This window comes from Amblyraja radiata, chromosome 24 (assembly GCF_010909765.2).
Source record: "Amblyraja radiata isolate CabotCenter1 chromosome 24, sAmbRad1.1.pri, whole genome shotgun sequence".
NCBI classification, from domain to species: Eukaryota; Metazoa; Chordata; class Chondrichthyes; order Rajiformes; family Rajidae; genus Amblyraja; species Amblyraja radiata.
In genome coordinates, this window is record NC_045979.1 from 25,122,212 (window position 1) to 25,146,463 (window position 24,252).

The 24,252-nt window shown below is 41.4% G+C and overlaps 1 protein-coding gene across 2 annotated transcripts in view; it reads right to left on the bottom strand.

Annotated features, from left to right (window-relative positions):
* Positions 1-24,252, bottom strand: part of kdm5b (lysine demethylase 5B) — a 109,289-nt gene that overhangs the window by 59,790 nt on the left and 25,247 nt on the right. For both annotated transcript variants that reach the window (XM_033042666.1, XM_033042668.1), the window contains exons 7-12: positions 22,277-22,386; positions 15,167-15,325; positions 11,019-11,138; positions 10,582-10,740; positions 8,362-8,543; positions 3,797-3,959 (exon numbers count right to left, since the gene is read on the bottom strand). In XM_033042666.1, the coding sequence (XP_032898557.1) occupies positions 3,797-3,959; positions 8,362-8,543; positions 10,582-10,740; positions 11,019-11,138; positions 15,167-15,325; positions 22,277-22,386 (893 nt within the window). The remainder of the gene's footprint in view (positions 1-3,796; positions 3,960-8,361; positions 8,544-10,581; positions 10,741-11,018; positions 11,139-15,166; positions 15,326-22,276; positions 22,387-24,252) is intronic.

Genomic DNA, 24,252 nt, shown 5'->3' on the forward strand with positions numbered 1-24,252 from the left:
TCGGCTCTGTCGCGCTGGCTGTTCCCCGCTGGCAAAGCAGCGGTTGAAGTTGCGATGTTTGGCTTGAGGCAGCGTGACAGAGCCGGGCCGGGCACCAGCGGCAGGGAACAATGTCGGCGTTTTTGGAGCAGAGGCGGGTGTCAGCAGCCGTTATGGTCGCTGGCCAGCAGGAGGCGACAAAATGAGCAAGTGGGGGGGGGGGGGGGGAGGATTTTATTAAAAAATGGGTACATAAAAAGAAAAAATGTTTTGAGTGCAAAATTGAATGTAAAAGTGAATGAGCTAGCGACATGGAAAAAATGACGGAGTGCAAGGAATCAAAGGCCGAATCTGCCATCCACAAACACACGCACACAGTTTTAATATATAATAGACGATGGATGTATTCAATAGTTGCCATGAAAACAGTGGGCCAAAGAGCCACAATGTCGATGTTCTATGACCATGAAATAGTTTAATGAGTTGTATTACTGTATTGTGGAAACAAGGAACTACGGATGATGGTTTATACCAAAGACACAGTGCTGGAGTAACCTAGCGGGTCATGCAGCATCTCAGGAGAAAAAGGCTGGGTGATGTTTCTGGTTGGGACCCTTCTTCTGACTGAAAGTGGCTGAAGCTGGAAGCAGAAAAAGACTGGGACCAATCATGGCTGGCCACAAATTACCTCAGGCAGGTCAGCCCATTGTTGGCTAGGGAAGGTGTGATCTCAAGAGGAAAAAAAGGGAAGGAGAGAAGGGAAGGAGATAAGGGAGGAAGGAGAAAAGGGAGTGAGGGAAGTAGAGAAAGCAGGGAGGGAGGGAAGGAGAGAAAGAAGGGAGGGAAGGAAGGAGAGAAAGAGGGGAGGGAAGGAAGGAGAGAAAGAAGGGAGGGAGGGAGAGGAAGGAGAGAAAGAAGGGAGAGAGGGAAGGAGAGAAGGGAAAAGAGAGAGAGGAAGGAGGGTGGGAAGGAAAGAATGGAAGGGAAGGTGAGAAGGGAGGGAGAGGGCCGGCAGCAGGAGCAGGTGCCGGGGTCCGTGCGGACGGGTGTGAGCGGAGACCGAGGTTTGTAAACGTTGGTGCAAACTGAACTGAACTCTCGTCAGTGAAAGCACTTGTGATTGTCTGAAGAAGTGTCTCGACCCGAAATGCCACCCACTCCCTCTCCCCAGTGCTGCCGCTTGTCCCGCTGAGCCATCCCAACCCCCCGTGTCCGCCTTCAACCCCAGAGCAAAACAAAAAACACAGAGTGCTGGATGAACTCAGCGGGCCAGGCGGCACCCGCGGAGGGAACGGACCAGGAGCCGCCCCGGGCCAGGGCTTCCCCCAAAGGAATCGCAGATGCAGGTCAGCCCATTGTTGGCTAATGAAGGTGTGATCTCAAGAGGAAAAAAAGGTGGAGACTGCTACAACGACTAGGGTGGAGATAGGGGGTAAGTAGGTTACTTAAAATTAGAGAATTCAATGTTCATACAGCTGGGTTGTAAGTTACCCAATGAGGTGTTGTTCTTCCAATTTGCACATGGCCTCACTCTGGCAATGGATGCCCAGGACAAAATGGTCAAAATGTGAATGGGAAGGAAAGTTGAAACGGTTGGCATAGGCCGAGGCAGACAGAGTGCAAGTGTTTAGCGAAGCAGTCACTGAGTCTACGTTTGGTAGACTGTATTAGTTGTATGCCAGATATACCCAAGAGTCATGGCATGAACCCGAACCAAGAGGGTAAACATCAGGGGGAACAAGAACATTTATAAGAATAAAAACATCGGTAGTGACAGTGAAAGAGGAACAGGGCAAACAAACATCTTGAAAATTACTATATAGAAAATGGTGAGCCATAGACACAATGAGATTTTGAATTGCATTGGGAAATTATTTAGGGGTTTTTACAGAAACTAACATGGAAAGTGGGTTATGAAAGAGCAAAGTGGTTGGTTTGGGATAAAAGGTGGCGACACAAAAGAAGATAATTTAACTGTGGTGACCAACGGCTGTGTTGTGCAGAATGGCACATTGGATGGCAAAGTTGAAGGTTTTTCAGACAAATTGACAAATCAGGATAAAATGTTAGGAGAAAAAATGATTTGGGATGACGATTAATGTGACAGAAACACTCAACACCAAAGTTGAAGCTTGAAATTATTTTACTTGACTTGCTTGGGTGGATTCAGAGCACCGAGGAACAATGCGCATTTTTACATAATTATTGAGAGGGACTGAATTTTCGTTTCTGAATGAAGGGCAGACTTGGGCATGCTGCTAAAATTGATTAATATGTGCAGAAAACTATTCTCGATGTACGTGGAGTACGCCATACAATTCTGAACAGTTAAAAGCAAGAACATAAAGGGCCTGTCCCACTGTACGAGCTAATTCAAGAGTTCTCCCGAGTTTCCCGATTCGAACTTGGAGAATTACGGTAAAAGACGCTCGTAGATACTTGGGGCTCTCGTGAACATTTTTCAACATGTTGAAAAATCTTCACGAGTCTTCACGAGCTTATTTTACCAATTCTAAAATTTTACCAATTCTAAAATATAACGAAACATCCTATATTTGATCTGTTCATTGGCAAGTTACATATTTGTCAGGTCTTGGGTCAAGCTAGAGTGGTAATTAGCCATCCGTCCCACTATTTTACAGCTGAACTCCAAGTCACCCCCTTTATTACAATGTGGCTTAGAATTGGCCCTCTGGGTGAATTATAGACTTGCAATTGATAATTAAAATTATTAGGAAACCCTTGAACGACAAAGCAAATGAGGAATGAAAAATGGCATTGAATGATTCATCGTATTCCATTGAAAGTCTTTATGCCAAGCGTCAAACCTACAGATTGTACATGGCACTGATTATGATTGTCATGATTATGAATTACAAAGAAAATGAACAGCCATTCAATCGAGTCTGAAAAGGTGACTACATTAATAAAAGATAATCAATTCAAATGCCCAAAAGGCTGATTTGGGGCTTAAAAAAAATTACAAACTTGGCAAAACAAAGACTAAATGCAAAAGCAGAGTATGATTACATTTGGACGTGCTGCTTTTGTTTTTAATATGGGTAAGTCGTGAATAGATACTTAAATTATATAGCCATATTCATGACGCCTGCCTATAAAGTGATTTAGGACATTGAAAGATAATTCTGATCTTCAGTCACAATTTAAATACAGCAATATTGTACCATGGATAATGATTCTTCAGTTTAAAAGAAAACAGCGACCATGAAGTAAAACTTCTAAAGTTTCTTTGCAAAAATAGGTTCTAATATTAGAATCAACATTTTGGGCAGATCTGGTATTATTTTCAGAAGCAATAAGAGAGCAGGATGTGGAAAGAAAAAGGATGAAAAAATAAACCAAGCACGGCAATTCATTCAAGTGGCAACTACATGTGTGTGATTCTACGAAAAGTTGCATAAAATATATAAATGTTATTAACTGCAATGTAACCAATTCTAGCTATGCATGATATTTGGGAAATATTGTGGCCAAAATTATTGGAATTGTGTTATTTGATGGATATAAAGGTAAATTACTATATAGTGCATTCAATACTCAAATATTACATTGGTCACATCACTGCTGATAACTCTACTTCAGTTGCCAAATACCATGACCACTTAGAAGTACACTCTTTTAAAATAATATTTCTCCAATTCCATCCCAAGCAAAATAAGCCTAGACTATCAATCGTTTTTGCCAAAGCTTTGCTTCAAATTGATAACTGATGCATCTCTGGCAATTCTTTGTTAAAATATAAAATCTAAGTTTAAAATCAGGATCTCAGGGCTGCATGGAGATCTGCAATACGTACTGGCACTCCGTGAGCCATCAGAGTGTTAGGATTCATGATGGTGACCAGCTGATGCAGAAGGTCAGGCTGGGATTCAAACAGCTCAGGCGCCAGTCTCTTCATAACACTCTCCAGCTGTTCTGCCACGTATGCTGGTGCTCCATACCATGTCTTAGGCTCTCCCCTAATTAGTTTTAAAAGAAAATTAGAATCCATGAATTTGAGATTATAAAGCACTCTACTGTTTATGGAAAACTGATCAAAATATAAATAAACTATCAGGACTCTTTTTAAATTACAGGTGGTAGTGGATTTGAGATCATTCTGAAAAATTGTTGACATCCAATGCTGAAACAATTATATCTGTTGCCTAATGAGAGAACCCTATACAACTCAAATAAAAAACAAATATTTTGCCAAGATAGTAGTACCTACAGAAAAAAATATGGCAATAATTCAGAGCCCTTCATACCCGTCAACTGAACACTAAAATCAGAATGGGATGCAAGAGACATAGATACAGGCTAAATTATCTGCAAATGACAAGATGCATTTATCTCCGCACATTCTGTAGAAATGGAAAGTGTGCTTTGTTTTACCTACACTACCTTCCCACCCACAATCACTTCCTTTTTTTCCTAATTTCACACAAAATCTTGAGTTCTAAATGCTCTGAACTATTGAACAGTTGAGCCATTTTATACATTTACATTTATGATTGCACGAGCAATGTTAGATATGTCATCTAATCTGATTTAATTTGCTATTTACCCAAGCATTCTGAAAACTATACTAATTCAAGTAAACCTATAGACAAGTCCATCCATATCTCCAATACATTCTATATTTTAGAGATTCCAAGGGCAACCTTCTGTGGATTTTCTCTAAAAAAACAAATTCTATCTGATGCTACACCTCAAAAATCCTTCCGTTCCTACCATTAAATCCAAATTCACATGATTTTAAGATTATTTTTAATGGAAATTTACCAAAAAACCCCAAAATGTCAGAATAAATTAACAGCTCCAAATGCTATTCCTGAGAAACATTTGAAATTGTGACACTTTGCATAATGCGGATGACAAATCCACCATGTTTGGATCCCTACACTACATCAGCATTTTCAGGCTGCTTGACAGACACACTTTAATGAATGAGGAAAAGTTTCCTCAGAACAAATATGATGGAGCCATTTAGGTTCCGGCCATGAACTTCATTCCTTATCCAATGCCTTGGAGAATTCAGAATGTTCAAAGCTATAGCGTAATTTTAAATCTAATCTGAGCAATTGATACTATATTATTTCCTTGCCAAGCATTTTGTGGTATATAGGTATCACTAAGAAACCTAGCATTTATTGTCAGTGAGAAGGGAATGCAAGAAGAACATAAGAAATTATAGCAGGAGCAGGCCATTTGGCCTTGTGCCTATTCTGTCATTCACCAAGACCATGGCTTATTTTTCATGCTGTCTATGTATTGAAGATACTACCAGCATTTTGAGAAATACAATGAGCATTAACAACAAAATGATCAGTATTTCCAGTCAGTTGGTTGCCTGTTTGCCATTGTGAAAAGCAAAACATATGGGGAAAAGAATGTCCGCAATACTTTTTCAGAATGGTGTTGAATGCATACAGCTCTGTTTTTTATCAATTGGATGGTAATTTGCAGGTAATTTCTTATACCAGCATTTATTCCAAGTTTATTTCACTAAATAATACATTTTCAATGATGAGGATTCTCAGTGTAATCCTATATATCACTGGCACCATCTTGGTAGATCTCTACTATTAATGGATAGGACATACCCAGGAATCACGATGGGAGTCTACAATATTTGACAATGGTAACATGAAGCAGCTGCTTTGCAGGGCAGCTTACCCAAGTTTTTCTTAGATCCACAGAGATAGTTAAGGCAAGTTGTAAGGATTTGTGTTTTCATTAAATCTGAGGTGGGGTTCTACATTTGTTTGTTTTAATATATATCGGTTAATGTCAGATTTGCTGGAGCGGTTCAGAGATTAGTTAAATGTTACCATATTGCCTCAGGTCTGAAGTCGCATCGGTTGCCTTCCTTGGATACATTGTCTTAAGACCTAGAAGGGTTTTTTCGCTGGTAATATTACAAATAAGAGCCGTATTTAATCAAATTTAATTTCTCCATTGGCACAGGGGGATTTGAACATTTCTCTACATACTTAGTTCAAACCTTCAATCTCCAGTTCAATAACCTGACTATTATGTTAACATAGGTTTAACGGTCTACTATAATCTTTGTAATAATGTCCATCACCATTTTTGGCCCAATTCTCCATGAAATTTTTAAAAAGTAATTCAACCCTTATACTTTAAATAACCCATTCTCATTTCCCAAATGTTTGACCTACACTGGCTCTCAGTTCCCACGTTACCTATTGTGACAAAATCCTTCATATTTGGTTGTCTTGTGGTTTACCACCCTCAGAACATTTATGTTCCTCCAATTCAAACATTTGGTCACCAAGCCATGAAATTCCTTCCTTAAACTTCAACCAGAGTAACCCTTTAAGGCATTCAACATAATTGGCATTTTGACAATTATCTCACACCTCACCTTTCACTGCATTTAAAATTTGTTTGACTCGCTTGTTCTGCGACTGATGAAAAATCATGGACTCAAAATATTAATTGGTTCCCTCTACACATGATTATGCCTGACCTGCAGAGTAACTCCAGCATGCTTTGTTTTATTTCATAATCCCAGCACTTGCAGTTTTTTCCCTATTATTTAGTTAACATTCAGACAGTTTATACCTTGGAATAAGTTAAAGATTTTAAACAAAAATAATGGAATTTATTTTATTAAAAAAGTCTTGTATTTGCTTCCACTCCTACAAAACTTAATAACGGTAAAAAAAATGATTGATGTTGACAGTTAGGGCTCAATAAAGTTCCTTCCCCATCTCAACCCCCAGAATGCTAAAGAATTAAAGTTTAAAACACTAATTTATCACAATATTCAACATGTGGGCAACATACACAATTAAGCATCCAAGCTGAGTACTGCCCAAAAAAACCCTGCAAAAATACTGATAACATCATAAGATTACCCAGCTTTCTCCAGCTCATCTGACAGTAATTTCTGGAACAATACAGCATATACTGACAGTGCAGCTTGGAATATTTTTTGTATAATTATAATTTGGTTAAGGATAAGAATAAAGTATAAGGTCCTACTTTTTTCTCCATGCCAAAAGGAAAGCCTATAATTAAGTTAATGGCAAGCAGCAACTTCAAAAGTAATTAAGATTAGGGAATGTCAACATTGATTTATGAAAAGATGATCATGATCAAATCTGAGTTTCTTGAAGTTTCAGCGAGCAAAGTAGATAGGGTATAAGGACTTTCAGACAGTCTTCAATGAGATGCTACACAACAGGTTATAAAACAAAATCAGTGCACAAGGATTGGGGCAATATACTGATGTGGATTATGAATAAGCACATAAGAATACATTGATTGGGAGTGGGAGAATGTGACGAATAGGAGGCCATAGATACGAGCGTTAAGGTTGCACAATTCCCATCAATGATTTGGAAGAACCAAATGTAATAATATTTAAATATATTAATGACATAAAACGGGCTTGTTTAATGTGAGAGTTGTATGTCTCTATGATTCAGTGATGATGCAGAGAGAGTGCACAGGAAAATTCAGAGGCAAGAACAAAACAAATAGAACATAATGTAGACATATGAGAAGTCATCCACTGTGGTTAAAAAAATAGAAAAGTAGAGTATTTTGTAAACGTTAACAGATTGAAAGATGTTCAGATCATCCTATCCATCCTTATACATAAAAGATTATTGACAGCTAACATGCAGGCATAGCAACCAATTAGGAAGGCAAACAATCTATTTCCATTCATTACAAGTTTATTTGAGTAAAGGTGTCTTAATCCAATCATGCTAGGGCCTTGGTGAAACCACACCTGGAAGAGAGAGAAAGTTTGGACTCCCCACCTATACGTGGGTCTACATAGAGGGAATGCCAGACTGGTATACCAGACTGTTTCCTGGAATTATAGTTTTGTTATAAGAGAAAAGGTGAGGCAGTGTGCAATTATTCTGTGCAATTATTTAGACATAGGTAAGTTTCAAATTAAAAGGTCAGCTCTTTATGACAGGTGAGAAAAAACATTATTCACTCAGTGGATTGTGAATATGTCATTTTCCAAGAAAGCTGTGGTGGCTCTGGGAAGAATAAACAATTAAGTGATTTTTGGATATTAGGGGAATCAAGGGACACAATGTTAATACAGAAAACTGGTATTGAAGAGCATCCATGACCTTTTTGAATGACATAATTGTGTTCAGGGCTAAAAGGCCCACATTTGCTCCTGCTTCTTATGTTCTTACACTATATTCTGCTTCTTGTGTTCTTAGCACTTGGTTCTAGCCCCTGCAAACTTATACCATCAATGTTGAGTAGTTGAGCAAACTGTTGCTCTTCATTTCTGCATGATCAGTTAATTTAAAAAGTTGGTGACAATCTTAAATTTTACATCTGAAGCAAAACCTTCTTGCAAGTTAGTGACTTTCTCACCAATGTAGATAATTGATCGAATAGCTCCAGTGATCCTCAATATGCCAGCAAAAGGAGGAGAAGCACATTCCCACGTACAGCCAAGGTAACTTCATTCCACAAATATCTGCACTGACATGAGTCAGGACTGAAGGTTCCAGAACAGGCATATTATTTAAATTCCATCCAGAATCCAGGTACTCCTTCAAGTAAAGAGACACAAAAAATATCAGATTTCAGAATTACAGTGGCTTTGTATAGTTTAGGATAATTTATTTCTGTTACTGACACGACTTCAACATGATCAGTGTCCAAAAAACTGGACATCAGCAGTTCATCGCTGCATAAACTCAACTTCAACAATCAACCACTGGATTACAGAACCAGGGGCCACAGTTTAAGAACAAAGAGTAAGCCATTTAGAACAGAGGAGGACACACTTTCTCACAGAGAGTGGTGAGTCTGTGGAATTCTCTGCCTCAGCGGGCAGTGGATGCAGGTTCTCTGGATGCTTTCAAGAGAGAGCTAGATAGGGTTCGTAAAAATAGCAGAGTCAGGGGATATGGGGAGAAGGCAGGAACGGGATACTGATTGGGGATGATCAGCCATGATCACATTGAATGGTGGTGCTGGCTCGAAGGGCAAAATGGCCTACTCCTGCACCTATTGTCTATTACTTCATTTTAACAAACTCAACGTTCACCACATTGTCATAAGAATTTGTTGCATGAAAACACTGAACAAAAGTCGATCACCTGAAATCTCTTCTTGATTATGATCTTCCTGCTGCTGCAAAATATTCCTCACCTTTACTCCAAAAAAAACGAGTTATAATTTTCCACTCTACAATTAATTGTTTTCCATTCTAAGCACAGTATCAACAATCTGCCTAGTTCCTCAACAGAATGAAGCCCTCATTACTGCTCTGATTCTTGATCTATTTTGCACTCTCCAAGGACCACAAATTCTTCCTACAGTATCGTTTCCCAAAATTCGACACTATACGCCTTTCGGGGCTTGATCAGTTTATTAATGCATGAAAACCTGCTTTTTATGGTTTTGAGCCTCTTATCACCTCGAAGAACAAAAGATCTTCAATCTATCCTACTATCTTCAAAGCTCTGTAATACAAACATCATTAGATTTTCTGTTCCTCCGTCCAATTTAAGATTGTACCATTTTGTGTGCAGATTTTGAGCAATTAGAAGCTAAATGTGTGTTATGCAACTGTGATAAATGAAATACAAATTCGGACGCCTCCTATCACCATATCAGCACCAAATGCATGACACAAGTCAGGAACATTATGGAAAACCTTCCACTCGATTACACAAGTGTAGTTTTAACAACAGTGAAGTGATAAAAGAAAAAAGGATAATGCCACCTGCTCAAAAGCCCCCCCCCCCCCACCCAATCCACCACCCTTCACAATTGCATTCGGAACTTCATTGGCAGTTACTTATGAAAGCTACTTCAACTATGTCTCCCAACCATCCAACCTTTACCACAAAGTATGACAAAGTCAACAGACAAAAAACAACAGCAGCACTTATAAATTATCTTCCCAAGCAACATAACAGCCTGACATGAAAATAACTTCTTCAGCATCAATGGGTCCAAATCCTGAAATTTGACACCTATCAATCATGTGCAACACTTATCACAAGAATTAGAACAATTCATGAGCAGCTCACCGTCACCTTGAGAGTAATTATGCACAGGAAAGTCTCACCTGTGACAACTTCATCTCAAATTTTAGATGTCCTTGCTGATAAGTACACCCAAAAATATTACCAGTGAACAGATTAAAACTATTAAAAGCAATAGGCGTCACTGTACGCAGTAAACTAACGTGTTCTATAGCTTACTGTTCCTTCACTGATGCATGAATGCCAACTGCAATTGGCTTTACTAGTTAATAAGAATTTGGAATTACATTTTGTTGAATTATGTCTATAATCCGGCTGGTTAATCTTAGTTGAAATTCACCAAATAATTTTTCATAATGTTTAGTATCAGGGAAAACAGTAACACAGGGAATTTACTAAAGAGAGTATCTCAGCATGTAATTTGGCCATACTTGGGCTTCAAATTGTGGTTGAGCAACTGGTTATTTTGCTACTTATGCAGTTTTACCATTATCACAAAGGGAAATTGTAAGACTTACTGAAAAACTCAGTTGACATTAAGGCCAAGAATAGTGTTTCCCAGAATCTTATAAATTTAAAGCAACAGCCATACCTGTTCATCAGGTCGTAATTTAATTTTGCCATTTTTGATGGGAAAGCCACTACCAAATTCTTTAGATGCAATGTCAGCTCCATATTCCACTGTAACATCTTCTTCAATGGTACTAACCAAACGCCAAAATTCCTTCTCCACAAGCTCCGTTGGAACCATCTGTATTTTGACGGATTTATAATTTAGGATGGGGTGAGAGGAGAGAAATAAAATAATTACTCTGTACGGAATTTTTGTTTCTTTGCAAACTATAAAATATCCATTGTTCTACATTAAGATTTGACTGAAGAGTTTATGCTCGAACTTAACATTGATATATATATATATTCCCAACATACTGACAAGAATGCCTGAGCAAAGCATGGTTATTTAAATTAATACAAAGAAAGTTTGGGTAACAAGCTCCAACATTTTTTTTCCAAACAAAGCACACTCACATGAACTGGCATATTGAAGTAGTCCGATTTAAAGGCATCTGCCATTTCTCCAAATGCGCGGAGTGTGTAGTCCCTAGGAGCCTGTTCGAACCCAAAAGCTTCTTGAGGTTTGCTGCACTCCTGTAATAATCAAAATAAAAATGTTCAGGCAGTGCTTAACCCATGGCAGGCTTCCTACATTAATTGCTGCTATAGATAATATATCAAAATAAATGTGGGGATATACAGAACTATTTAACCACTATCACAATGTGTTGTAAATGCAAAGTTTAATGGCGAAGGATAGGATATCTCAAGGTAATCAGCTTATCAGGTGACAGTCGTGTTCAAAGACTCCTTTAAGGGCTGAACTGAACAAGGCAAAAATACTTGCTGAAAGAAAATGCAATTTAATGGAGTCACTTCTTCTGTCAACTGAACAGCCTAATAATATGCCTAAAAAGAGAAATAAGCAGACAAGTGAGTAAATCTATCAATGTTACCCAAATTCACATAGAAAGGGCTAGAAAATGTTCCCTACAAGACAGTCTTAAACTGCCTGGACTGTAGACTATTTATTTAACTGACCTGGAAAGTAGATAAGCATGAGAACCCGAGGAATAAAGGTGCACATATTTTGGCAAAATATAGCTTTGCCAAAATGTAGTCGTCAGAATTTGAAGCACTGGTATGGTATGGAGAGAATGCAGATACGGGATACTGAGTTGGATGATCAGCCATGATCATATTGAATGGCGGTGCAGGCTCGAAGGGCCGAATGGCCTACTCCTGCACCTAATTTCTATGTTTCTATGTTTCTAAAATCCAAAATGTAAGGAAGCTATCTGTTCCACTCCTGTCTGTTGAAAAATAACTTGTGGCAACCCTAGTCCTATTTACCATCACTTGGGCTGTAGCCCCACGGGTGACTGCTCCAAGTACACATTTAATGCAAAGAGCATTTTCACTTCCTCCACCTTTCAACCAGTAAGTTGCAGACGCCTACCACCCTCTAGACGTAAAAGAAAACCCTCATCCCCTTCTAATCTTTCTATCAATTACGTTAAACCCATGTCCACTCGAAAGAAAATGTTGCTTTGCCCTAATCATTCATTATTTCAAAGTTCAATCATCCCAAGCCTCCATTGTTAAAAATGTCTAGTCTTAGCAACACCCTTGTAAATCTTCTCCATTTTTACCTTACTGACCACACCTTTAGTTTAGAGATACAGCAAGGAAACAAGTCCTTAGGCCACTGATTCACACCAACTGTCGATTACCCATTCAGACTAATTTCTATGTTATCCCACTTTCCCATCCACTCTCAACACACTCAGGGATTTTTTTTCAATTAACCTACAAACTTACAAAGACACAGGGAGAACATGCAAACTCCACACTGACAACACCCAAAGTCAGGATCGAACCATGGTCTCTGGCACTGAGGTAACGGCTCTACCAGCTGCGCCACTGTGCCACTATTAACTTACTAAATAATTTATAGCACAAACCAAGGAACCAATTACTGAGCTGCGTGGAACCAAAATGATGCAACAATCTTCCAGTCACAAAAACACCTGCAAATCGTTTATCTTTGTTTTCTGTCCATGGGATAAATTGGCATACATTCTGCCACGCTACCTTGGGCTGGTGCTATAGACCTGCACGGGAAGGTAGATGCTCCTGCTCCCATGAGTCTCGGGCAGATGGGGCTCGTCAGCCATCTATGCGAGGGAAAATTCTGATTTAAAACCTCCACTGCCTTGTGGCCATATCCAGTCATGGAAAAGGCTCCTGGAGTAAACTTCAAGAAAATCCAGAGTTGGAGCCCCTAAGGCAGTTCGTCGTTGTCTACAACCTCGCTCTGGCAGCTCCTGCGACAGCGCTGGTGCCAAACTGTAACGGCCCTGCTGTTCCTTTGGATCGACCAGCGATGTGGAGAGGGGGGACGTGCTGCATGGGCAACAGCCTGTCCTCCATATGACATCGCCCAGGCTTGCATCCGACCACACATCGCCTGCAAACTAGGATGCATCACCCATGGTCAGTCATGACCGAGTCACCCATGGTCAGTCATGACCGGGGGGGGGGGGAACTACCTTGGATCCCACAGACATCTTCATTGACCAGCCCGTCATCCGAATTGCATCAAAAACCTATAGACTGCATCAAATATAAGTACACATATAGAAGATCGTCATTACCGAGTTAATCAATAATTCACATTCAGTCCTTTGAGATTAAGAATGATTTGCTTCCACTAAATTTCTGTGCATTTTGTGGGATCTGCAAACTTTGTCACAAGATGAAGAAATTAGCAGTGTAGCGTTGTGAAGATTTAGGACCACACATACTGTATTTCCCGGCAATGAAGACGCACATGGGTCGAAGACGCACCCCCAATTTAAGTTGCTAAATTTTGAAAAAGACGATGGCGGGACAGGATCAAGTGTTTGATTTAGTCCAGGGGTCGGCAACATCACCGGCGTGCCCCGGGACTGGCTGCAGTTCCCACATCCCTCGCGTCATCGGGACTGGCTCCAGTTCCCAGATCCCTTGCGTCCCCGGGACTAGCTGCAGTTCCCAGGTCGGCTCGCTTGCCCCAGGTGTGGCTGTTGCACCCAGGTCGGCTCACTTGCCCCAGGTGTGGCCGTAGCGCCCAGGTCGGCTCGCTTGCCCCAGGTCTAGCTGCAGTTCCCAGGTCGGCTGCGTGCCCCGGGAACGGCTGCAGTTCCCAGGTCGCCTGCGTGCTACGGGACTGGCTGTAGCGCCCAGGTCGGCTTGTTTGTCTCAGGTCTGGCTGTGACATCCAGGTCGGCTACGTGCCCCGCGAATGGCTGTGACACCCAGATCAGCTGCGTGCCCTGCGAATAGCTGCAGTTCCCAGGTCGGCTTGCTTGCCTCAGGTCTGGCTGTGACACCCAGGTCAGCTGCGTGCCCCGCGAATGGCTGCAGTTCCCAGGTCGGCTCGCTTGCGCCAGGTCTGGCTGCTGCGCCCAGTTCGGCTCGCTTGCCTCAGGTCTGGCTGTGACACCCAGGTCAGCTGCGTGCCCCGCGAATGGCTGCAGTTCCCAGGTCGGCTCGCTTGCGCCAGGTCTGGCTGTTGCGCCCAGGTCGGCTCGTTTGCCCCAGGTCTGGCTGTGACACCCAGGTCGGCTGAGTGCCCCCCCCGAATGGCTGCGGTTCACAGGTCGGCTTACTTCCCCAGGTCTGGCTGTTGCGCCCAGGTCTGCTCGCTTGCCCCAGGTCTGGCTGTAGCGCCCAGGTTCCGCTCGCAGCCACCCGAACTACTTCCCTCCCCGGCCACAATGCAGTGGCTCCGCGGCAGCGGTGAGTGAGTTGCTGGCATGATCCCCGACCCTTTGCTTTTCAACGCTCCTGCCCTCCCCGCAACTTTACTCCTGGCAGCCCAGTCAATTTGTGCAGCCCAGGCCATGCTGACCCGGGTCAGACTCCCCACACGCTGTGAAAGGAACTCTTCCCTCCCCCCCCCCCCCCCCCCCCCCCCCCCCAGCAGCACTGTCCTTTTACAGCCACATCCCACTTTACAGTTGCTTCCCATCAGCTGGCAGCAATGAGAAATAGACTTGGCTATCCCTCAGTACAGCAACATCATTTTTGATGTTGCTGTACTTAAGGATCGCCAAGTCTATCTTTCTTGGCTAAGAACCCAACCTTCGGCCTCAAAGACGCAGGCAAATTTTCGTGCCTCATATTTGGGTAAAAAAAAAATATAGCGTTTTCATTGCTGGGAAATATGGTAGTTAAACATGACAGTTTTAACTAATTAGAATTTAGTTAACCTTGTGCTGCAAGTCAATGACTGCCAGATCCAAAACGAAGAGCTTGTTAAAAGAAACTTGAATGCCAATGTTGACATCATGGATACATTTACTGTGTTAGAATTACATTTTAATTACTTTGTGTTTCTGACAGCTACTAATATCTTCATACCAAGTATACATCCAGTCACACCCATTACACAGGGCACAATGGTAAAAAGTGTCATGCTTTGAAATTAAACATATTATTTAGTAAAATCCATGAATTCCTACAACAGACTAGCTTCAGCCTACATTTCAGTTTTAAACTTTGCAAATTAATAAACTTAACTGAAAGCAAAAGCAGTAATGGCAACAAATGTCCAAGGTTGCATTCCAGTTACCAACCTGAGCCAGGCATTTTGGACACCTCCAATCGCCCTTGGGAACATCATGTAGGGGAGGAATCAGACAGAAAGTGTGGTAACTATCATCACACCCATCACAAAGCAAAAGTCGATCTTCTTCATTACCTTGTCCACATATCAGACAAACATACATGTCCACCTACAAAAAATAATAATATAATTCATGAAGTTCTACGAGCCAAACCCTCAATAAATTGTTGTAGCATTTTTACTCTAGTCTGCTATCCAGTATCCCTTAAATGCAACCATGTCACCTGCTCACCATTGAATAAAATAGTTTATTTTGAATTCCTTATTTGATTTATGGGTGACATGCTTTTATTACATTAATTTGGCAACACACATTCACACACACTTCCCCAACCAATTGAATCCTCATTTGAACCTGATACTACTAACCCATTGGAGCCTCAGGCCTTATCATTCTCCATTTTTGCCCCTGCATTGCAATCGCCAAGGCCCAGGCCCCAATATCCAGCAAATCCCACCATTTCCACAGGCATCCCTCTCCTCCAAACATCCTTTGCCTCAAGGATTTGTGCTACGTACCCAAGGGTTCAGAATTTCTGGATTCTATTTTTAGATGAGCTCATATTTACCCAAACTTAAAATATACCTGCCAATGTAATTTAATGCTTTCATCTGTACATCTTATATTGCCTTCCATCTTCGGATCAATGGTAAACTTGGATTCAAGACACTGTCCCATCTTGAACTCATGTTCAACTTACATTAATTGGATGCATTTCCAATGTATATTCTAGCAAGATACCACCACACTACATGCCAATATGCCTACTTAGGAATCATAGTTTTGTTATGATTTAAAATGCTACGTGTCCAAGTCCATCACTCCCTAAAAGTGGCAACAAAAGTCAACAGAATGGTAAAGAAGGCATATGGTGTGCTTGCTTTCAGAGGTGGAGCATTAAGTATAAGAGTCAGGAAGTAATGATGTACATTGATAGGATTTGGTTAGGCTGTATTTGGAGCATTGCGTGCAGTTCTGGTCACCACATTACAGGAGGGATGTGGAGGCTTTGCAAAGTGTACATAGCAGGTTTACCTGGATTAAGGGGAATTAGTTACAAGGAAAGATTAAACAGACTTGGCTTGTTTTCTTTAGATGCAGGAAGTTGTAGGGAGACCAGATGGAAGCATATAATGAGAGACATAGAACAGAAAAATAGGTGCAGGAGTGGGCCATTCGGCTCATCGAGGCAGCACTGCCATTCAGTATGATCCTGGCTCCTGCATCAGTACCATGTTCCTGTTTTTCCCTTCGTATCCCTCGAATCCTTTAGCCCGAAGAGCTAAATCTAACACTTGCAAACCAGCAAATTGACCTCTACTGCCTTCTGTGGCAGAGAATTCCACAAATTCACAACTCTCTGGGTGAAAACGTTTTTTTCTAATCTCAGTGTTAAATGGCCGCCCTTTATTCTTAGACAGTGGTCGCTGGTTCTGGACTCCCCCAACATTGAGAACATTTTTCCTGCATTTAGCCTATCCAATCCTTTAAGAATGTTACATGTTTCTATAAGATACCCTTTCATCCTAAATTCCAGTGAATATAAGCCCAGTCGACCCATTCTTTCATCAGATGTTTATGAGACACCATATGGTAGATGGGCAGAAACCTTTTTCCCCCAGGATCAAAAAATCAACTATTAGAGGGCATAGCATTAATGTGAGAGGGGCAAATTTTAAAAGAGATGTGCAGTGCAACTTTTTTTATTTACAGATGGTGGGGAGTGCCTGGAATATGCTGCTGGGGTTGATGGTTGAGGCAGATATGATAGTGGTATTTAAGAGACATTTGGATAGCTATAAGGAGGGATATGGGTTATGTGCAGGTAGATAAGAGATGGTCTTGGCATCATGTTCGGCAGTGTGGGCCGAAGGGCATGTTCTTATGCTGTACTGTGCGATATTCTCCAAGTCATAGACACACCTATACTAGTTCCATTTATCGGCACCCCACAGCCTTGTACGTCTGGGTGATTGAAGTATTAATCTAATTACTTAATTGTTGTTAGAGTCTTACACCCCCTTGCAATGGGGACAAGTCTCTCACCATCAATTATTTGAATGCCCCTCAATTTCGTATATATCAATCCGGCCCCTTCTTTTTCTGCTCTGCTCTCACACCATCCAGTCTTTCCTCATAACTGAAAAGATAGCAGGCAATACCCTTGTGAATCTCCTCTGTACTCTGTCCTGCAGAATCACATCCTTCCTATACTGTGGAGACCAGAATTATACACAATAGCACACCTGTAGCCTAACCAATGTTTTTTACAGCTGTACCATGAATTCCCTGCTCCTATTTTGTTTGCCAGCTAATAATGCGAAGTATCGGATGTGCCTTCTTCACCATCAATCTACCTGCGCTGTCACCTTCAGGGATCTTTGAACTTCTACATCAAGGTCCCTCTGTTCTTCAATACTCCCTAAGATTCTACCATTTAATGTCTTTTAGACTATTAGCTCCCCCAAAGAATGTCATCACACTCTTATCAGGATTAAATTTCATCTGCCATTCCTCTGCACATCTCACGGAGTGATCGATATATGCAAGCTTGCTGATTATACTTCTTATATTCACATCTAAATCATTTGTCTAGATTACAAGCTTAAATCATTAGAAACATAGAAAATAGGTGCAGGAGTAGGCCATTCGGCCCTTCGAGCCTGCACCGCCATTCAATATGATCATGGCTGATCATCCAACTCAGTATCCTGTACCTGCCTTCTCTCCATACCCCCTGATCCCTTTAGCCACAAGGGCCACATCTAACTCCCTCTTAAATATAGCCAGTGAACTGGCCTCAACTACCTTCTGTGGCAGAGAATTCCAGAGATTCACCACTTTCTGTGTGAAAAATGTTTTCCTCATCTCGGTCCTAAAAGATTTCCCCCTTATCCTTAAACTGTGACCCCTTGTTCTGGACTTCCCCAACATCGGGAACAATCTTCCTGCATCTAGCCTGTCCAACCCCTTAAGAATTTTGTATGTTTCTATTAGACAATGTAAGCAGAGATTCCTTTGGTACACCTTAGTCCTAGGCTTCCAATCACAAAGTTCATCCTCCTCAAATAGAGATACTACATTTGCTGTCGAGTTTGCACGTTCTCACTGTGACCGCAAATGTTTCTTCCAGGTGCTCTGGTTTCCCCCCATTCAAATATGTGCAGGTTTGTAATGTGTAGAGTGGATGCAAATGTGGGCTAACATAAAACCAATGTGTACTGGTGATCGGTGGTCCATGTGGATTCAGTAATCCTGATAAGAGTGTTGGGGTGGGATATTGCAACCTTCACGTAGTCCGCCCTGTTTCGACGAATGCAATCAACCTGGCGTGCACAACCAAATAAGATCAAATAGATCAAGTTGTCCTACAACTTTAGGCTGTGCACGCCATACGCAAGAAAATAAGAGTGTTTTTCCATGCTGTATCCTTCAATCAATCAATGACTTAAAAGGTTATTGACCCAAAACCTGTTTCTCTCCTTACAGATGCTGTTCGACTTGCTGAATATTAATTAACAGTATTATCTATTTTCCTTTCACTTTCAAGTTTCACCTAAATCAGACAGTGTGCAATGAAATCCACCTTCCTCAGTCTGTTTGCCACATATGCACATTAACCCTCAAACATAATCACTTCGATTTCAATGGAAGGGTAAAGTGTTCTGCCATAACACAAGAAATAGGATCAGGACTAGTCCATTTGACTCTCTACCATTCATGAGCATCATGGCAGATCTTCTATCTCAGGCTAATTTTTCCTTAAACTAATCCACACTCCTTGATTCTCAATATCCAGAGATCCATGAATGTCTACTTTGAATGAAATTAATGACGGAGCCTTCACAATATTCAAGGGTAAGAAATATTCCAGATATTCATCACTCAAGTGCAGAAATCTTTCCTCATCTCAATACCAAATGGCCTCTTCTTCTCAAGCTATCAGCTTGGTCCTAGACCCCTCAGCCAGGAGGAAAACATCTCCCCGGCATATCACTTGTCAAGTTCTTTGTAATCTCATCCCATTCTACTGAATCACTTCAACAAAAAGCCCTGTCTGATTTAATCTTCTTAAACCTACATACACTTCAATTTTCTTCTTGAGCAAAATTACATCTTTCATCATCCAAGGTTTCCTGACATGACCTACTTATCCTTCCTCCTTTTAGATGTAGATCAGAGGTAAGGAGTGGGTTTACCTAATATTGGAGAATTCAATTTCACACCATTGGGATGTTGGCTACACTGGCAGAATATAAGATGCTCATCTAGTTTGACCGAGGTCTCTCTCTGGCACTGGATGTGGCATGGAACAGACAGGTCAGCAGTCTGCATGTGAATCAGAAAGGGAATTAAAATAGCTAGCAATGGGAGCTATGGGTGGACCTAGTGGATAGGGGCCACGTTTTCGCCGAAGTCGTAACTAAATTCGCACGGGCAGACTGTACGATTATGTTAGATTGAATTCTCCAATTTCAAGTCAAAATCCCCCCCCCCCACATAGATTTTTCCTTCAACTCTCGCTGCTGCCATCACCCAAATCCTTTTCCCGCCACCTCTTCTATCCACTGCGCAGCCATTCCTCTTTACTCCCGGTCCCTATTTTTTCTTCCTCTTCCATCCAGGGCTCTTCTACTGACCATTCTTCCTTTTAGTTATACAATCATTTGCTACCTTTCCAATCAGATTCCAACATCCGCACCCTTTTGACCTCCACATTACCGCCAGCCTTGGTTACCTTCTCCATCCTTCTCTCCCCCACCTAACTCATCTGCCAACTAACCCCTGCTTACCTCAATCCACCCAACATGCCAGATCTTGACTCACACCAAGCCCTCAACCTTTTCAACCAACTGTCTCACCTATACCCCATTAGTCTGAACACAGGTCCCAACCTGAACACCATCTATCCATTTCTCTCCACAGATATTGTCCAACCTGCTGATTTCCTCCAGCAGTTTGCTTTTTTTTTAACTCGAGATCCAAAATGGCCTTTTCCATAGTATTTTCCTCAATGTCGATCCAAAAAAATATTATAAACAGTTCACGAAATTTCATTTGACCACTTACCACTTCTCATGATTTATTATCCATTTTCTTGCAACATAGGAGGGTGTTCAGTTCTTACTATGTACGAGTCCATGCCATCAGCCAAAGCACACCTAACAATCTTATTCCCTTATTTATTTTCCTGTAACCTATTCTCTCTCACATGCCCATCAACTCTTCCCTGATTCTCTACTCACCCTAGACATGGGGTAATTTCAGTACCAATTAATCTATGAATGAGCAAATCTTTGTGAGGTGAGAGTTGTATTGAGAGTTCTCCTCAAATTATGACTTGAAAGTCGAGCATTTTAATTGCCTGGAAGACTTTATCCCCTTTTCTCCACATTGTTGGTAACAAGGTGGATGACTGAGTACTCCTGTACAGGAAAGATGTGTAGGCTTTGGTGAGGGTGCAGAAGAGGTTTACGAGAATGCTGCTTGTATTGGAGGCTACTAGCTGGAAGGAGGTGTTGGACTAACTTGGAGTGTTTGCCCTGGAGTGGAGGTGGTTGAGATCTGACAGAAGCCAAAAAAACTATGATGCATAGATAGGACAGACAATCAGGACTTTTCCACCATGGTAATGTCAACGACAAGATGGCATAGCCCTACGGTCAGAGGGGAAAGCATAAAGGAGATGTGCTGCCATGGGTGGAAACGCACTGCCTTGAGACAAATACGATAGTGCCATTTTAGATAGGCACATGGATATGCAGGGTATGGAGGGAAACAAGTCAGTGCAGGCAGAGGAGATTTGTTGAAATTGGCATTGTGTTTGGCACAGATATGATGGGTCATAGGGACCTGATCCTGTGCTGTACAGCTTATGTCTATTGACATCTTGCCATTCAGGATGTTCAACAACCCTCAAGTGTCATTTTGATCCTGACACATGGGTCACAACATGTCTGTGGCAAATAACTGTCCGTATGCACGGTCTACTTTAACTACATAATCCATGATCACTATCACTCATCTTACTCACCTCCTTTGCAGTTGAAGCACTTGCAAAGCAGACTTCTGGCTATGACTGCATTCCAAAGAACCCATTGCCATAAACAGTTTAAATAAAAAATGAACAAGGGACAAATTAACCCTGACGCACTGTCACTTTACACGTATCCACAACTTTTATCTTGTCTATATTTACAGTTTTTAATCTTTATACTTGCTTTTAAGATCTATACACACTGTGTGTGCTCACAGAAATCTGTGTTGTATGACTGCTTATCAGTACATTGTCCTGGTTGTATGTTGAGCCACGTCAAAGAAGATTTTCTGTTACGACAGACAATAAAGTTTTCTGAATCTGAATCTGAATTCCCCAACAGTTTCCAAAAATGGACAATCTGTTCCAGTCATTGATGTTTGCATCAGTGCCATTTATTTTATCATACTGAAAGTTGAGCTGTATATTTGCTGTTTAATTGCCTGAGGCTGCAGCGAATCGTCCGATCAGCTGAGAAGGTTATTGGCTGTAACCTTACCTCCATTGACGAACTGTACACTGCAAGGGCCAGGAAGTGAGCGGGTCTCTGACCCCTCTCCCCCTGGCCACAAACTCTTTGAATCACTTCCCCCTGGAAGGCGACTCCGGACTGTCAAAGCTGCCTCAGCCAGACATATAAACAGCTTTTTTCCACGAGTAGTAGCTCTACTCAATAACCAAAAATCTGTAGCCTCCTTTTGCTCTGGTATTTCATTTAATTCACATGCTTAATCAACAATGTTTTATTATTAATATTTAATGTTTTATGTATCATTCTTAACTGTCACTGTATGTCATGTTGTCACTTGCGGGCGGAGCACCAAGGCAAATTCCCTGTATGTGAATACCTGGCCAATAAACTTATTCATTCATTCATTAAAATGCATATGCTGACCTATGTGATAAGCATACAGAGAATACAGTGTTAGCTAAATAAATTATATCAAGAATATTACAACTATCCTTTTCTTGCCTCCCCACCCCAACCAACCATCAATAAAAATTAATCTGAGAATATTTACAATATTAGAGGCAATGGTATTTCTGTTGTTTCGCAGTGTCCTAGTTCGCTCAGGATCATTAATGCGGTTTTCACTTCCTTCCTTCTTCACTCCAGTAATATTGTATTTTTCTGAAATTTAGAGAAAGACGACTTTCACTTCTGAACAAATTGAGTATGAAGACATTGCAATGCAACACTATCCAGGAGAAACAAAAACTCGATGCATAAAGGTCTTGCTTTGCAATAAAATTATTCCATAAATCTAGATATCTCACATAATAGAAAACTTATTTTAAAGTTACAGGCATAAAATACTGGTTAAGGGCAAGAAAGAAATTGTGCTAGAATGGAACTTAATTGTAGACACTGCAAAGTAAAGACAATTTCTGCAAAAATCTAGCCAAAGCAATGTTTCTCACAAGTTATGTACAGCAAAACTTGAAAGTGCTTGAAAAACTTGTACAGCAAACTTGAAATTTACGAGTCGCCTTTAAATACAGGAGAGGTGCCTGAAGACTGGAGGGTGGCAAATGTGCCTTTATTCAAGAAGGGCTGCAGGGAAAATGCTGGAAACTATAGGCCAGTGAGCTTAACGTCCATAGCTGGAAAGTTGCAAGAGGGTATTCTGAGGGATAGGATATACAGGCATTTAGACAGACAAGGCTGAATAGGGATAGTCAACATGGTTTTGTATGTGGGACGTCATGTCTCACAAATCTGATTACGTTTTTTGAGGACATGACCAAAAAGTTCGATGAGGGCAGAGCTGTAGATGTTATACATATGGACTTCAGTAAAGCATTCGACAAGGTTCCTCATGGTAGGCTGCTCTGGAAGGTTAGATCGTATGGGATCCAAGGAGAGATAGTTGGAATGATAGAAAAGTTGGAAGAACGCAGAGGGTGATGGTGGAAGGTTGCTTCTCAGACTGAGGCCTGTGACTAGTGGTGTGCCGCAGGGTTCGGTGCTGGGCCCGTTACTGTTTGTCATCTATATCAATGATTTGGATGAGAACATACATGGCAAGGTTAGCAAGTTTGCAGATGATACAAAAGTGGGAGGATTCGCAGATCGTGAAGATGGTTGTGAAAAATTGCAGCAGGAACTTGACCAATTGGCCAAGGGGGCTGAGGAATGGTGGCTGGAATTTAATACAGAAAAATGTGAGCTGTTGCATTTTGGAAAGTCTAACATGGGTAGGACGTACAGAGTGAATGTTAGGGCTCTGTGTAGCATTGTAGAGCAGAGGGATCTGGGAGTGCAAGTGATGAAGGTGGAGTTGCAGGTGGATGAGGTGGTCAAAAAGGTTTTTGGCACATTGGCCTTCATCATCCAGTGTATTGAGTATAGAAGTTGGGAGGTCATGTTACAGTTGTGTAAGATGTCGGTGAGGCCACATTTAGAGTATTGTGTTCAGTTCTGGGTACAATGTTATAGGACACATGTTGTCAAGCTGGAAAGTGTACAGAGAAGATTTACAAGGATGTTGCCAGGACTAGAGGGTCTGAGCTATAGACAGACGTTGAGTAGGCTGGGACTCTATTCCTTGGGAGTGCAGGAGGATGAGGGAGATCTTGTAGAGGTGTATAAGATCATGAGAGGAATAGATTGGGTAGATGCACAATCTCTTATCCAGTGTAGGTAAATTGAGGACCAGAGGACATAGGTTTAAGGTGAAAGGGAAAAGATTTAATAGGAATCTGAGGGGTAACTTTTGCCACACAAAGGGCGGTAAATGCATGGAACAAGCTGCCAGAGGAGGTAGGGACTATCCCAACATTTAAGAAGCAGTTAGACAGGTACATGGAAAGGACAGGTTTGGAGGGATATGGACCAAATGCTGGCAGGTGGTACTAGTGTATCTGGGACATGTTAGACGGTGTGGGGAAGTTGTGCCAAAGAGCCTGTTTCCACACTATCACTCTATGACACCGTTACTCAATGCTTGCCCGATTTCAAAGTCGTTAACTGAATTGTTAATGGAACATGTGGTTT